This window comes from Seriola dumerili, unplaced genomic scaffold (genome assembly GCF_002260705.1).
Source record: "Seriola dumerili isolate Sdu_G_001 unplaced genomic scaffold, Sdu_1.0 BDQW01000454.1, whole genome shotgun sequence".
Taxonomy (NCBI): Eukaryota; Metazoa; Chordata; class Actinopteri; order Carangiformes; family Carangidae; genus Seriola; species Seriola dumerili.
Window position 1 is genome coordinate 189,459 of NW_019174709.1, and position 16,351 is coordinate 205,809.

Sequence of the window (16,351 nt, forward strand, 5' to 3'; positions counted from 1 at the left end):
TTAGGGCTTTACTTAAGGTGCATGAAAAGCAAAAAGGCTGAAACTTTGTTCCAAGCACCAGCCTTATTCTGAAAAGTTCAGAGCGCTGAAAAGAAAAGCCTTGTCAAGCAAAAGCGAGTCAGTATGAAAGCCACGTCTCCCGAGACATATGTCACTTTGATGTCATTATCTCAGGCTTTTCTGCTTTCATGAATATAAGCCTCTCAGAAAAAAAAAAAATCCTTTTAACATGATGGCTTTTAAAAGTTGCATAAGAAGTTTGCATAAACAATCACGGCTTTACAAAAAAAAGAACAGTTCATTTCATGTTGTTAATGCTGAGATACATGATGTGAACAAGCTGCTCAGAACACAGCGCATGTGTGTGTGTGTGTGTGTGTGTTTGTGTGTTTGTACGAGTGACACACTGACGTACTTTTAAATACACAGTATGTCATTTCTGCTTCTGGGGGTCTCTCAGTCAGAGCAATAACAAAACATGGCACATGGTGACGTCGTGTAATGGTGTGGGATCATGGGAGTTGTTATCTTCACCACCAGCTTCTTCTGGTTTGGATTCCTTCAGTGTCAATCGTTCCGGAGGTTTTTACTAGGAGCTGAATTATCCGCAGACGTCTCCTCCTCTCCAAAACAAACAGACTCAGTGATTATAAGCAGGAGAAACACTGAATGAAGCAGTTTCACATCAAAAGCCAGTGATTCACTGACACTGTATGACGGACGCAAGACATTAATGGCTCTGCAGTAGTTTTCCAGGTGTGATCATGAGTCAAAAATGTTTTTGAATTATTTTGTTTTGCACAAAAGTAAAACATTTATTTTGCATTACATATAAAATGTGCTTAGTAGCTCTACACAGACACAGATAAATAAAATCCAATCAGAACAAATCTGCTTCCTCATCTTAATGACTCGCAGTTGATTTGTGTATTTTAAAAAGGATCAGTGTCGACGTCACAGACTGAATTCACTCATACATCTTTGATTGCTTGGACACAGCATATTACAGATGCAATTTTCCATCAGTTTCCTTAATGGATCATTTGATGTGTCAACAAATCAGTTAAACATCGATACTTCACTGTAGCTCTTGCACACACCTGGTCAGGTGAGGCAGGTGTTGGCATAATGGCTGGAGATTCTGATTCAAAATTCTGAGATTCTGAATAAGAGCCTTATTTTCAGGCTCTTATTCTCTAGTGGCCCAAACCATCCACTTGTGTTTCAGTCCGCTGAAATACAAGATGACACAGAACTGGAGCAGTTCAAGCTAACTGGTCTAGATGAAAGTCTGTGACTGACTGAAGAGAAAAAAGCAGAGAGAAGTTTGTGGGTGAACGAAGCTTCTTGATTGAGTGAACTGCAGTGTTTTGGAAGCATGTTACGGTCCTGGATGAGAAATATCATATGAAAGTCTCATTTGCTGACAAGTATCTTGTGTAAAGGAGTTGGTCTGCTGTGCTGTGCTGTTACTAACATTATATAATGTACTAGTTGTGCAGGAGACGGTATGTGACTATTAGACTATAGGAGTTATTTTTCCTCTGCTGACTTGGCTGAAGTTTTGTAAAGTACCACACTGTGTGTCGGTTTGTTTGTGTTGAAGTTCAGTTCGTCTTTAGGTGGTTGATGTGGCAGAGCTGTGTGTGTGTGTGTGTGTGTGTGTGTGTGTGTGTGTGTGTGTGTGTGTGTGTGTGTGTTAAACTGTCGGGGGGGCTGCATTGTGCTCTTCAGGTTCCACCTCTTTCCTTCTGTCACCACGTTCATATTTTTAGGAACGTACAAAAAGGCAACTTTGGAAATCTGTGAAATGATTCCGAAACATTAACGCCGGAGCTGACTCTAAACCAGACAGCTGCCACATGAAAACAAGAAAATAAATATAATTATTTTTGGTGCTCTATGTTGCGGGAGTCACTGTCACACACGTCAGCGAGCTCTCAGGGTTGCAGCAGTGAGCGCAGCTTCTACAAACAGCCACCACACACACACACACACACACACACACACACACACACACCTGTAACTCCATCTAACCACTTACATTTACTCATTTTGCAAGATGTCGTTTTCCAAAGCGACTTACAAGAGAGGAACATCACTAAAGCTTCATTGCAGCAGGAGACCTTGGTGTAAGCTCTAAGTAGATCTGCTCAATAAGTACAAGGACATGAGGTAAAGAAGTGCACTGAGAGTGCACAGTATAAGTGCTAGCTAGGCATGTTGAGTGTGGTAGACGTGACTGCTCTGATGGCACTCAGTAACTTGGAGTAAGTCAGTGGCTGAGAAGGAGCATAAGGCTGCATGACCGAGTTCAAGTCGATGGTGCAGATCCAGAGGTCACCCTGAAGGAAAGCATTAGCGACTTGAATTTGATTTGGGTGGTCGTGGGTAGTGGAGGTCAATGAGCAGCAGAGTGACATGTGCCCTTTTGGGCTGATTGAGGACCAGATGGGCCTGCTGCATTCTGGACCATCTGTAAGGGTCTCACTGTGCGTGAAGGGCAGAACCAGACAGAAGACAGAACCACGGCTGCGACAGAGAGCTGGGTGAGGCCTGATTTTTCTGATGCAAAGCGGCACGATCAGTAATTGATCATTCAAGCATATAAAAGGTGATTCTGACTTTACAGGTTTTCCATGAACAGATGCTGCTGCAGAAGTTTTATATTCATATAGTTTTGAGAAATGAATCAAAGAGTGGTTCGAGTCCTTTCTGTTCTGTGGACTGTTGCCTGCTCACTGAGATAGTGACGCCCTGTTGCCGAATTGTAAAGTTTTTGGAAAGATTGTTTTCTTAATTTCGAATAAAACAATGAAAAGGTAGTTTTGAAGAAAAAAGCAGAGTGATAAGTTGGTTGAAAGAACTGAATGTTTCAATGCTCGACTGTGGCTCCACTGTATACAGAGCGTGCGAGGGGGGTTTCTTTTCATTCCACTGCACAAAGACAAAGAACGCGAACACTGGAACAGGTCTGGTTCCACCAAAGATCTTTCTAGAGGAAATAAATTTAAAAATGTTCAAAATGCTGCATAATAGTTACCTGAATTTCCCTTGCCAGAAAAAGAAAAACTGTGATCCACAGAAAGCGCTGACAAAGATAAAGAGAAACTGCTGAGGAATCTTTGCGTCCTGCTGTGTCCTCTAGCACCGCTTCACCCAACACACACACAGATACAGTCACATAGGAAAAACCGTCAGCTCTTCGAAAACCTAGGAAAAACTTCTCTTGTCTCTCCTCCTTCCTTCTGATCACGTGACCAAACTGACCCAAAACGCACATTAGCACATCACAGAGAGCACTACAGCACCCCTGCTTGTTGTAGAATGAAGTGGAGGCCTGCATAATGCATTGTGACGCTCCAGGAGTCAGAAACCAGGTTACCACAGGTTGTTCAAGAAAAGCAAGCACGAGCTAAAACGTGGAAGCTGCTACAGGAAGTTCAGAAGCAGGAAGGAAGTAGAAACATACATATTTAATTAAATTCTAAGAATCAGAGGTGACTACTCTGCTGTATTAATAAGGCTAATTTGAAAAAGCACATTGTAATACAGCTGAATTTAAACCGTCTCCTTCTCTCTCACAAGAGAAGAGAGTGGAGTCTTTCTTGGGATTTTGTTTGTAACTGACTTCACACCTTTTTTTTTTTTTTCTCCCCCTCTCTCCTCCACCACTTTGAAGACGTGACGGCGTGCCTTCATCTCCTCCCTTGTAGAAACACACTTTATATCTTTCGGGAGCTCGACGGCCCAGAGGAACAGTTATTTCTCGGTCAGGCGGTGTGTGTGTGTGTGTGTGTGTGTGTGTGCAGGCCGGCTGACAGACAGTGATTATTGACTGAGGAGAGGGCAGCAGTCGTTAATCACAGACTGAAGGGGAAGAAGGAAATTATACTCATCAGCTCAGGAGCAGTATGACACTTTTGAGCCACAGCAGCAATTAAAAAGTGGCTTCTCCAAGGCATGACGAGGACTAAAAGTTAGATATTCTAATGGAGCAGCGGGTGACTACATTTATTATACACAGCGATTCATGTCTAAGCAAAACAAGCTGAGCCGGAGGGAAAAGTGGGAAATATTTTTACCCATGTGTTTCTCTGTTTTCATCACTTATGTGTGTTCCTGTAACATTTACTCATTATATCAAATATATAAATGATCATGTGTATACAGTTATCGCCACTTTGATTAAAAGTATAATCAATCATCAGTTGTCATGATAGAATTAGGCCAAGACATGATGGCGTATGGGAGGAGGTCACACTTCACTGTGACCTTGATGCAGCCACATGGTGCAGCTCTTCTTCTATTTGTTATTCCGTGGATCACATAACTGAGTGTTCAGTGGGATGCAACTGATATTTTTAATTAACAACTGAGGAGGATCTGAGACATGAGATAATAGTGGCCAGCAAAGGTCGAGGGTGGGGGGGGGGCAGATAGAGAGAGAGAGAGAGAGAGGGGGGTTTACTGTCTCAGCCAATCAGCAGTTGTTTATACAGATTAAAAAAGATAAATTCACTTGCCTCTCAGGGCTTCCATAGAACTTGATGTATTTGTGTGATTTGATTGTTGTTTTTTGTTTTTCACAATAAAACCTGCATCACATTAAACTCAGAAGACTTGCTTGTGTTTTAATTGAATCTACAAATCGTGTGGAGGAGGATCTGAACCCATCTGGCCCAGGTGAAGGTTTCACAGTTAGCTGGTGTGAGCTGATCCATGAGTGAGAAAGTAAGAGAGGTGAGAGGAGAAAAAACAACATAAAAGGATAAATCCAAATTTCAAAGAAACTGACGTTTGAGCAGAGGGAAGAGGGATTTCTGTGATATACAGCAGTATTTGGGATTAATGATGAAGGGTGAGAGGCAGAAAGAAAGAACTGAAGGATAGAAGAGAAAAATCCACACACACACACACGCTCCTCTTGACAGGCAGCTAAAGGCAGAAAAATGATGCGCACAGACTCACCCTGACTCTCTGAAATGCATGCTCTATCTGTTGCTAACTTAGGAACACACACAACATGCTCAGTATCTGTGGCTCTGCCTGACACACACAAACAGACGTTTACAACTAATCTGCTTGCTCCCTCTGATTAGTCTAAAAACAAACACGGCAGTCACACACCTGTTGCCAAGCAACAGCAATGCTCGCTTGATCATTCCACTCCGAAACGCAGAAGAAGTCAAGAGAGACGGACAGGAAAACAGCTAGGGGGCGACTGGTGAGAGGAGGAGAGCAGAAGAGAGGCTCTAGGGCTGCATGTCAATCATCATATCACCATCTGAAAGGCAGGCGCACGCACACACGCACGCACGCACGCATGCACGCACACACACACACACACGGGGTCACCCCAAACATCAGAAGGCATCAGTGGAGAATGTGTGGACGTTGGCCGTTGGCTTAAAGCACATCCCAGCACACACTCAACACACTAAATTCTGTTGGTCTCGCACGCACGCACACGCACACACACACACACAGCATGAATATGTTTTGGCATTTTCACATTAAAACTCATTATTAATTTTGAATAATGGCCTAAACCCACAGAGGACACTGCTGATGAAGTACTGTGTGACTACATGTGACCAAAAGAGAAACAATCCTCTGAGGTTTTACCTGCACTAATGATGTGAATAGATTAAATGATGGTAAATTTGTCATCTTAATCCTAATTATTTTCCTCATTTACAAAAAGGCACACTACGTCCTTTGTCGGCACCGGCTGAGAGTCATGCACAGACAAACAGCTCCTTCTCTGAGCTCAAGCTCTCTGTTCCTGCACAATTATAAAGGAGCGAGATTCACCAATGAAAATTGTCACTGGGTCTTTGATTTCACACAGAAATAAAGACAAAAGCGCCTCACGTCTGGCTGATGAACGTCAATTTTGTCGAGTGAAATGTCATTTTATCAGTGGTAGCTAGCTAATTAATATGTCTCGAGCTTGAAGTCAGCGTCCTCACCAGTTAATGGTTCATATACAATGGACTCCAAAAGTCTGAGATCACTTGAAAGGGGTCTCATTATACAAGAATATGCAAATAAGGAGCAGCATTGTTCATATATTGCAGGAAAGGGCTAGTTAACCCCAGCACTGCAGTATATTATTATCAATAAAGTGTAATAAAAATGTTATTTTGTTTAAGGTAACTCTGCTTGGATGTTTGCTATAGTTAATTATACTTGGACAAGCAACAAAAAAGATAAGATTTACATTCGCAAATTATTTTTTGTGGCATTTGTTGCCTTTATTCTGAAAGCCACCGTGAGACAGAGAGGATGACATGCAGGTGGGACTTCAACCCAGGCCGCTGCAGCTAGGACTAAGCCTTCATGGTATACACTCCCCCAGGTGAGCCACTGGGGTGCCCATAGATTTACATTTAATAGTTTTATTTTTTTCTATGGTATGTTTGGCTTATAACGGAGAAATCGCTTTGAGAATGAGGATGAATCAAAAGTTTGCTCTCACACAGTGGACGTGTTTTCTTTAACCTCCGCAGATTAAACTAGTTTGTTAATGATGTGGTAACTCTTGCCTTTGTGAGCAACGCTAGGTTACTACTGTAGCTAGTAAGCTAGCCAACCAGCATGTTAGCAGTTACAGCTTGTGTTTGAGCAGATAAGGAAAACAAAAAATAATGGCATGTCCTTCCAGACTCTTTGTATACGGAGTGATGCTCTCAGCAGAACCATGCACACCGCTTTAACATGAAGAAGCCCCGTCATGCCAAGTAACTGTTGCTAAGCATATTTGAGCTGTTTTTCGAACAGTCAATTGTCCAACATGAAAGTAATTTCATATAATTTAAATGTAATTGACATCGGGCTGTTGACAATGATTCACTGTGTGTGCCGCCAGAGAAGATGGCAGGGTAGAAAAACTACGCTATTTTTAACTCTGCAGCCAGAAACATGAAACATATAATTTCACCTACAACAAGCCTGAATTCTGTTTCGCGGCCAAAGCTGAACGTCACAATCCACATTACTCATCGTCCCATCACTGATGCGGGGGAACCAAGATAAATACTTCTTGAGATGCGCAGCAAATTCATAAACACCCGCTGTCTGTTGTGACCAGGCTGAGGGCCTGATATACATGGGGCTGATTCTCCGTGCCAACGGGCGCACTCACTGAAATACAGTAGGAATACATTCACACACACACACACATACACACACGGTTGATAATGGGATACTAATGCTTTTTATGCTAACCACATTTATTTCTTTATAATGACCTGGAGATGGTTTACATATGACTGAGATAATAATAAACAAATGTGCATACTGACACAGACCAAGTCTCTAAAATCAGAGAACCTAACACATTTAACCTTAACAATATTAAATGGGAACTTAAAGGTGATCTCGGTGTGTTGTTCTGTCACACAGAAGATTAGACACTAAAATAACCCCCAGGATCACTGCACAGTGAAGTAAAGCTGTGTCTTCATTTTCACATCCATGCAAACATACTATTCCTTATGGCTTGACAGGACCAGTGGGAGGAGGTAAACACTGTAGGCGCTCAGAGTGTGGGTGTTCTGCTGGATCACTGGACTAACACACATGCCGTGGAAACGTGACGTCTGTGGGTAGAATCAAGCTGGGAACCCTCTGTGACGCAGATGTCCTCAATGGTGTTAAACACATGCCAAAGCATAATAGTAATTACATAATCTAATAGTATGTTAATCTATTTCTATTTGAACACATAACAAGAAAAACAAGCGTCCAGTCTAACAGCTGTACGGACGATGTAGGAGTAGTTACCTGTGCATGACACGGGTTGAGTGCAGTAAAATCACACACATGACCAACTAACATAACTGCTTCCTTGTTAGTGAAGGAATTACATATCACATCTTCCATCCGACTCGTTACATCCCAGCTGTAACCATGACAACCAGGGTTTAAATTCATTGGACACTTGGTTGCATGTCAACCCCTGCACTGCTTTAGGCTTATTATTTATATAAAGCAACAGGGTTATCAGCCTCACAACAAATCTCATTTAAATTCTGTATCATTTAGGGAGGCAGTCACTAGAAGACGGGCCGCGGTTGCAGTCCAGACCCAGATGCCGTCATCTCCAGACCTGACAGATAAACTATAAATTAGTTCAAATTTTACATTTCGGGTTGGGATTAGGGTTTAGAGCGTTTCTATTTCAGCCGGCGCAGCTCTTCTAGCCTTTATGGCACTGGTTACATGCGTTGTCACGTGATGCTACTCAGCCAATCACTGCGACCCGAGTCAGTGACTGAGATACACACTCAGGGAAGAGACAAAAACGAGACACAACAGTGGGAGAAATAAGTGGGGAAAGTGTGGGAGTGGGAAAGAGAGAGAAAAGGAGGTGTTAAAGCTGTTCAATTGTTAAGATGTGTTGAGATCGTTTATTATAAAAATGGCTGAGACTGGAGTTAAGACAAAAGAAGGAAAAAGGAAACTCGAGCCACACTTTTTTTAAAAATCAAGCACATCATTTTAAGATGCACATTTTTCAAAAGCTCTGTTATGTACTCATTGTTTACTACAGCGCTTCTTTTCTTTTTTCTTTTTTATTTAATTGTCATTAGAGCGCTTGTTATTTATAATCCATCGAGTTTGCTCCAATCCAATTAAAGCGAGTGAGCCTCCTATTGACACCAGCAGCATTTGGTGACCAATAACTTTCATCCAGCACACAGCAATAAGAGCGCCAATACACACAAAGTCAATTCTACTGTTTCCACAATTTTGAGATGGATATTTTTGGAAACTTCTGCTGTGCTTGAGATGGGTACTGAAACTCAGTGTTAAATAAGTCCTAAATTAGTAAAGGCCGTAGTATCAATAAGCCCAGAGGTTATCGGTTCTGCTCTCAGTACTGCAGAATTTTTTAAAATACATTTCTTATTTATTAGTGCTACATAAAAGTTATCTAGCACATTTTATCTCACCAAGATGAATGATGGATTTTTGCTATTCCCAATACAGTGTGTGTCTCTGTATCACACGCTGCTGCACACACACACACACACACACACACACACACACACACACACACACACACACACACACACACACACACACACACCCTGCTGTTAGTGACAATGGCAGAGAGAACTAAACATTCAAATTTCTATTGCATCTAAGGGTGAAAACACGAGCAATCTGCTGAAACATGTAGAAAAGTCCATCACATACAAACAGAGAAATGTTAAATCTGTTCTTAATTTCTTTTTTTTCTCTTAAAAAATAACCAAAGTAACCGATAAGATTCCTGTTAAAGTACCAGATTGATAAGAAGTATTCAGTAAGTGTAGTAGCCCCACTTTTTTGTTTTTGAAACAGGATGACAGAACATATTATGTGAGCAAGATACACACAGGTTAAACTTGTTGAGCTCAGTCTACTCCAACACAAGTTATCGCTGGCCACTCGACTATAATTCATTCTGACGGGTGATCACTCTTTTACAAACTCATCAATGGCAAAATAAATGCGGCCCATACTTGGGCCACATGCTTGTTTTCTTCTGGCCCAGTATACACCTGGTTCCACGGCCCGAATCTGGCCCATACATAGCGTCACTGTAAGATGCTATCATACCACATTGATAACGTAGGTGGATAAGAAACGAATCAAGCCGAACGTGTTAAAATCTTACCAATAGTCATCCCTATGCTGTGTTAAAGAAAGACAGTAATAATGCTGCAGAGCTTTCATGCAGTAATGAACAACTGGGCGACATAGAGTTTGAGATTGAACATGCACAACCACAGATGTAAGCTCTCACAGATTAACACTGGGCTCCTGGAGTGTCTCAATTTAATGAATTCCTGAGGATTAACTACTACTACATCAAATCTCTTCCTCCTACAATAACTTAAGGCTGGAAACACATTGAATGAAACAAATAATTGCAAATAAATAACATGAGGTGCTTCTCTTATTTGTATGCGTCCTGTTCACACTACAGCTGCTGTGAGGAACGCCCCTCTGCCGATTCAACTCCTCTGCTGCACTCAAGGAACACGAAAACACGAGCGCTCGAGCTGTTAATGTTGAGCTTTTCTCTAAAGGAAGTTTTTCTCTAATGAGTGTGACAGCATCCACTTAGGGAAATGCTTTGACTGCAGGGCGCTACAGCACAACTCTTCTGCTACACTTGTTTCTGGACGGAAAGCATGTCCCATCTCTACGCTCATTACAACGCACCACAGACGGCACAGTGATAGTTTCTAAAAGAACACTGTTCTCTTTGGTAAATATAAATATTGAATTGTATCAGACCTGAGATACTGAACATGAAATATTGAAGGTGTTGCTGTTACAAATTTCTTCAATTACAACTCAGAGCCAGACTACATTTTTGGACTGCAGACACAGAATAAAGTCAAAACTCGAATATCTCCAATATTAATGACCAATGTATCAAAGATATTGACCTTTCAAGTTTTCCTTTGTAGCACGCTACATATGCAGTTTACAGTCATAGCACAGGTAGTTTTGACATCGAAATTCGAACTACTACTCTTTCAAACATTTAGCCTTTGATATCAGACAGCAGTAGACATGAGCAGGTTTCCATTCCTCGCCAGCAACTGTTGATTTTGCGAGCTAAAATGCCAACTGTGGCGAGCGGGTTTCATCAGCTATAGCCAGCTAGCATGACTGCAACTGAGATTAGCTCCACGTGTCGGTTGAAAACACTTTCTCTATCTGACTCATTTTAAAACAACAACCCTGTAAAAGGGTCTTGAACATGCACTTGTTGGCTACATAGAAGATATCAGGCTAAAACAGTGATGACGCTAAAGCCACAAGACCCAGGGTAAAGACTTTTGCTCGGGTTGCTGGAATGTCAATTATCCCAAATTCAGTAGTTGCTAACGTTACCCTAAACTCTGACATGGACGCATCCATACTATACAGTGTAAGTACGATTATTACTAAGGAATATAATTTCGGCCATGTGGAGAAATAAAATATGCAATCAATAAAAATGCTGGAAAAAATGAAAGTGATCTGCATTAAACTCACACAGCTGCCGTGCCCTGCTCTTTCCTTTGTACATGAAATTCAGGAAATGGAATAAAAATGCACATTATAGAAAAATCCACTCGTTCTGTCTCTATTACCTTGAAAGGTCAGTTTATCAGGTCGGCACTTAACAGCATGCAGCCTGAGATGTAAACACAGGAAACTGCACGGAAGAAGGACTTCAACAGTTCTCTCACTTTTATTCTCCCTCTGTTCTTCTTCTGCCCCCAGCCTTATGTCGGTGTAATAACTTCAATCTCTCTGCAATATTCGGCTATAGATGCGATATGTCTTTTCCTCTTCAACGGCACGTGATCACAGCTTTTCTCTTGTCTCCTTCCTCCCACTTTTCTTCCTCCCTCGCTTTCTCACGACTCTCCCCGCCAACATACACAAGCTCAGACAGGCTGCACACGCCCGGGGAACGAGCATTAAGTCCAGTATGTTTATTCAGCGGAGGTAGACTGCTTCACGACTGGCTCTTCCACACGACCTATGTTTGACATTCTGCCGAAGCATGCGCATGCAGAGATATCGCAGTAGACTGCTGCACACACACACACAAATTAGTGACCATTTACATAATCAGAATCTTGGGCCTGCCTCACTACAACGTTTACTGAACCTAAGCCGAAGTTAAGCACCAGCCTCATGACTTGTGTGAGCACCCATTGATCTCGGCGGCACTCAGCTTTAATCACAAGTGAACAGCTTCCACTCGGGAGACACTTTAGCAGCTTCACCGTCACTGAAAAGCTTGGAGGGGCTTCTTCCAAAATGAAAAGCTAATTAGTTAACTTCACCACTTCAGAGGAATGAGTTTGTTGCTGCTGTTGTTGTTTCAAAGTCTCATAAATATGTCAAAGCAGCTGCACACTCAACCTCAGCAGTTTAACGAGCCTAGATTAAGACTTATGTAGTAATTGACGGGTTAAACGCACAGACCCGCACTGATAAATCTGGAATATCAGAGCGCTGTAGAGGAGTGAGCGCGGGTGGGGGGTGGGCGGGGGGGGGCAGAGGGTGTGGATGCCCCAGGCCCATGATTCTTGCAGTTACAAAGGGGCCCACCATACATTGCTTTGTATGTGGTGGCAGTTGCCTGCCACATATTGATTTTCTGTTTTTTCATTATTGCAAATGGGTAACATCTTATTTCACTGTGAAGCTGCATGCAGCGTATTGATTCACTCAGCCCCTCTTGCTCTGTCTCTTTCACTCTCTCTGTCTCTCCGTCTCTCTCTCACACTCAAACACATTGTCAACGGACCGTCAGTGAACGGCCCGTCCTCTCCGTGCACGCTCTGAATCAAAACAAAGACTGAAAAGGGTTAATCCTGAGGTGGTGCAAAAACCGACTATAGTACCAGAAACTTAAGGAAACGTGTGAAAGCTGAACAGTCCGACTTGTGTGATTAGCTATCTAACTAATTTGTTTTGTATATTCCCAGGCCTCAACCTGAGCTGCTTTGGCAGCTGAAGCAGCAAGAGAGGGTCAGGAGGGGATAGCTGCAGCTAATGAAGAGAGAGATGCAGCACAGGAGGAGAGCAGCCAACATGCTGCTGTGGGAGAATCCGTGAAGCAGAAGCTACAGGTGAGATTGACAGTAAACACAGTTAGAGAGCTGCTCATATCGTTCGGTTATTTTTTTGACACAAAGTACTTGGCAATTAAAATATCTGCAGCAGAGCACCTTAAATATGGTATTTCTTAATAGTTGCTTTCAGAAGCCCCCCCCCCCCCCCCCCCCCCCATCACTGCCAAGGGGTTCCTGTCTTATGCAGCAAGTGGGGGCATTGTGGCCTGTTTGTACTGTCTTTGATTTCACCTCGTTAGTACCCCTTTAATGGGACCCCCGCCGCTCTGAGTTGATCTGGCTGCCAGTGTCATGCCAGCCTGTCTGCTGCGTTTCTGTTTCCTCAAGAATAAAAGTGTAAAAAAAAACAAAAAAAAAGTCCAGATCAGAGCGTTTCTGAAATCAGGAGGTGATGTGACATCATCATTACCAATGTCAATCTCTCTATCTCATCTAATCTGCATCTCTACAGAGCATGTAATAGGTTGTATAATGACCCACTACAGGTCCTGGCCCCGTCTACAATGAGCCATCAGCTCTACACCTGTCAGAGCGGAAATCAGTCGAATAAACCTCTCAAAGAAAGACTGTATACATCTATAGTGTATTTGGATGAATTTTATATGAGTATACAACATCTGGGGCTCACGCACACCAACAACCTGCCAGTCATCCAAAAGGAAGCAGCCTTATCTGGCTTTCAGAGCCAGTGTGCAGACGGTGCACGAGGACAAACCCTTCTCATCCTTTCTTCTCTACCGTGGCTCCTTGACAGAATCAGACAAAAGCAGCTTCTCATTTCTGCGAGCAAGTTAATTAAGTTAGCTCTGTGAGTTTTTTGCAAAATTCGACTCCAGAGGACCCTGCAAAAGGCCCAGCAAATATACAGAAGGTGGCTCCACGCATTCAATGCCAAGTAATAGTGCAAAAACAACTGAGGCTAAATCTACATGTGGCAGGCGAACAGTTTGCATCTTTACCAGTTGGTGATCCTTGTTAAGACGTGAGAATAAAGGAGCAGCATTGTTCTTATATTAAGAAGCAAGTTGGCCCTGGTATAAAAGTACCAAGGCATAATAAAAAAATGTGATTTAATATTTCTCACCAAAATAGCAGTGTGAGTAGAATAAGTGATTTGAACAAACAACACAAAGGTTTTGTGCTTTACATGAAAAAGGCCAGGTTTAGCAAAGTTATCTTGAGTTAACTTCCCTCAGTGCTGAAGGAATCAGCAGATTTGGGTTTAAAGGTCAAAAGTCTGAAAGTCACTAAGGTGTGCTACAGCTACAGCTACACCTGCTTGACAAAGTTACACACATATATTCCACTTTCCTACCTTTCTCCACAGTGGTGACGCCCATAGATGGCTGACCCAGGCTGGTCCTCGTCTCCCACTTGCCCTCATCAGGGTGGTACATCTCCACGGAGGCCAGCGGGGTCTGCTGCTGATTCATGCCCCCGAGCACCATCACCTGGCCCCCCAGCACCACAGCCGAGGCCCCCGCCCGTGCGGTGGGCAGCGGTGCCAACTGGCTCCACGTCTGGCTCTCTACATCCAGGACCTCGACGCTGTCCAGTGGCGTCCCGGTCTCGCTGCAGCCCCCCAGCACGTAGATCAGGCCTTCGTGGTAGACAGGAGTGCAGTAGACGCGGCGCTGCGACATGGGGGGGAACTGCTCCCAGTACAAGGACTTGACAGGACTCACCGCCATCTCCTGTACGGGCATGTCTCCGCGACCGAGAGGAGGGGACGCACCATCACACACCGTGCCGGGGAGGAGGAGGAGGAGGAGGAGGAGGGGGAGGAGGAAGAGGAGATGGACCGGGAGGAAAGGAAGAGAGGGTGGAGTGAGGGGGCACACAAAGGTGAAACTAAACTGAGCAAGAGCAGATGAAACAAGCGGAAGCACAAGCTTGTTTCTGTCTGTTTGAGTGACCGCCTGAACCCCTGCCTCCACAGAGGCAAAGAGACGAGAGAAAGTGAAAGATAGACAGAGCGAGGGATGGGGATGTGGGGATGAAGAGGATATGGATGCTGGTGTGTGAAAGGGTGGAGAGAATAGGGAAAAAGAGAGAGAGAGAGAGAGAGGGAATGAGGAGAATGTCTAACTCACTCCTCACCCAGATGTCACGACTCCCTCTCTATTCAAATGTTTTATTCATCTGGCTGTTGGTGTTTTTCGAGCAGTGAAACCATCTGCCTTCCATTCCCCTCTATTCCTTCCTCTCTGGCCCCCTTCTCCTCTTCACTGCCTCCTGCCAACAGGTTCTTCTGGCAAAAGTTTTGGCTTGAGTATATTCCTGGGGAGAAAAAAAAAAAAAAAAAACGATGGTGTCCCCGAATCTTAATACTTAATCCCACAAAAACCTCAAAGTCAAGAGTGGAGGATTTGAAAAAGAGAAAAAAAGACAGAGCAGGGAGATGGCACTGGATCAAAGACCAGGAGAGTGTTACTGAGCACTGACCTTCACCAGCGCCATGATAATCCAAGAGGAAGCCTCTATGGCAAAGAATTTTATACCTTCAAACAAAAGGCAATTATTCAGGACTACTAAGTCCACAGTTCTGTTTGCACCCGGGTGACAGAGCCTTCAGTGAAAAAAATCCTCTGATAAATGAACCAAAGTCTTTATAGGAAAACTCTACAGGAGCGTAACGAGTGCAAGACTTGCATTTGAAGAAAGATTTTCCTCCCCTTAATTAAACAAGAACTCCAAATCCCGGAGCGTCGTTCTATGACTCGCTGTCAGGCACAGCGTCTTCTGAACTACGCGTCTTCCTGGCAGCTTTGGAGAGGATGAGGCTTCCTCCTCGGCGAGGGCCAGCCTGTAAGAAAAGACAGCACAGGATTAGATGTGGAACTGGGGTATAAATGAACAGCTAGAACGACAATCTTAAATTCAAGGAAAGAAGAAGAAGAAGACCCTGTTATGCTCAACAATTATTTGTCATACTCTTCTCTCTGACTAAGCGGTAAGAAGGCATTTACACCAAAAACAGCACTGCGTCAAAACAATGCAAGGTGCTGTGTTGGGTGGGGGCGTGTTGCTTCAAGTGCTGCTGAGACAATGAAATACAATTGAGGAGATCCAGTCTGAGAATGTGTTTGCATGGATGCGATTGGCCAGTGCAGCGTCGTGACTAATGATGTCATGTTGGGGCAAAAAGTGAGCCCTGTGTGTGTTGGCAGCCGCCAGCGCCCCACCATGCCGGTCTCATGTAAGTGAGTGAGTGAGTGGAAGCTTTAAGCATCGCTTTTTACATGTTACAGCTTTGCTTCCGCCGTGTGACGCTGTGTTTACTCTACTACTCATTCACAAACCACGTCGTTGGAACACATGGATCAGATGGCACAGTTCGCAAATCTGAGGGCAGGGACTATGAATCCAAGAGGAAGGGTTATAAACCGTAGTCCCCCCCCCCCCCCCCCCCCCCCCCCGTCGGACCCAGAGGGGCTCCGTACCTCTGGGATCTTTCTGCAATGGGTCACTTGTGTGAAGTTGTTTGGATGATGCTCTCGAGAAAAAGCTGCAAGATGGATTAACACAGGTCAAGCAATCAGCCCCCGCCAACAGGCACATTTTGAACGGGCACTGCACTAGCTCTAAAGAATGAGAAGGCAGACTTAATGTCAGTTTAAGACGAGCTTCCTCCAACTGACAAATATTTCATTTTGCATGCATTACTCACTCAGACTAAAACTCCAGAAAATAGTTGCACAACA

At 43.6% G+C, this 16,351-nt stretch overlaps 1 protein-coding gene across 1 annotated transcript in view; it reads right to left on the bottom strand.

The window, feature by feature from the left end:
* The window catches only part of klhdc8b (kelch domain containing 8B), a 115,357-nt gene extending 101,004 nt beyond the window's left edge, over nucleotides 1-14,353 (bottom strand). Inside the window, exon 1 of the mRNA XM_022762926.1 lies at nucleotides 13,963-14,353. Within this exon, the coding sequence (XP_022618647.1) occupies nucleotides 13,963-14,353 (391 nt within the window). The remainder of the gene's footprint in view (nucleotides 1-13,962) is intronic.
* Between the last annotated feature and the right edge of the window lie 1,998 nt (nucleotides 14,354-16,351).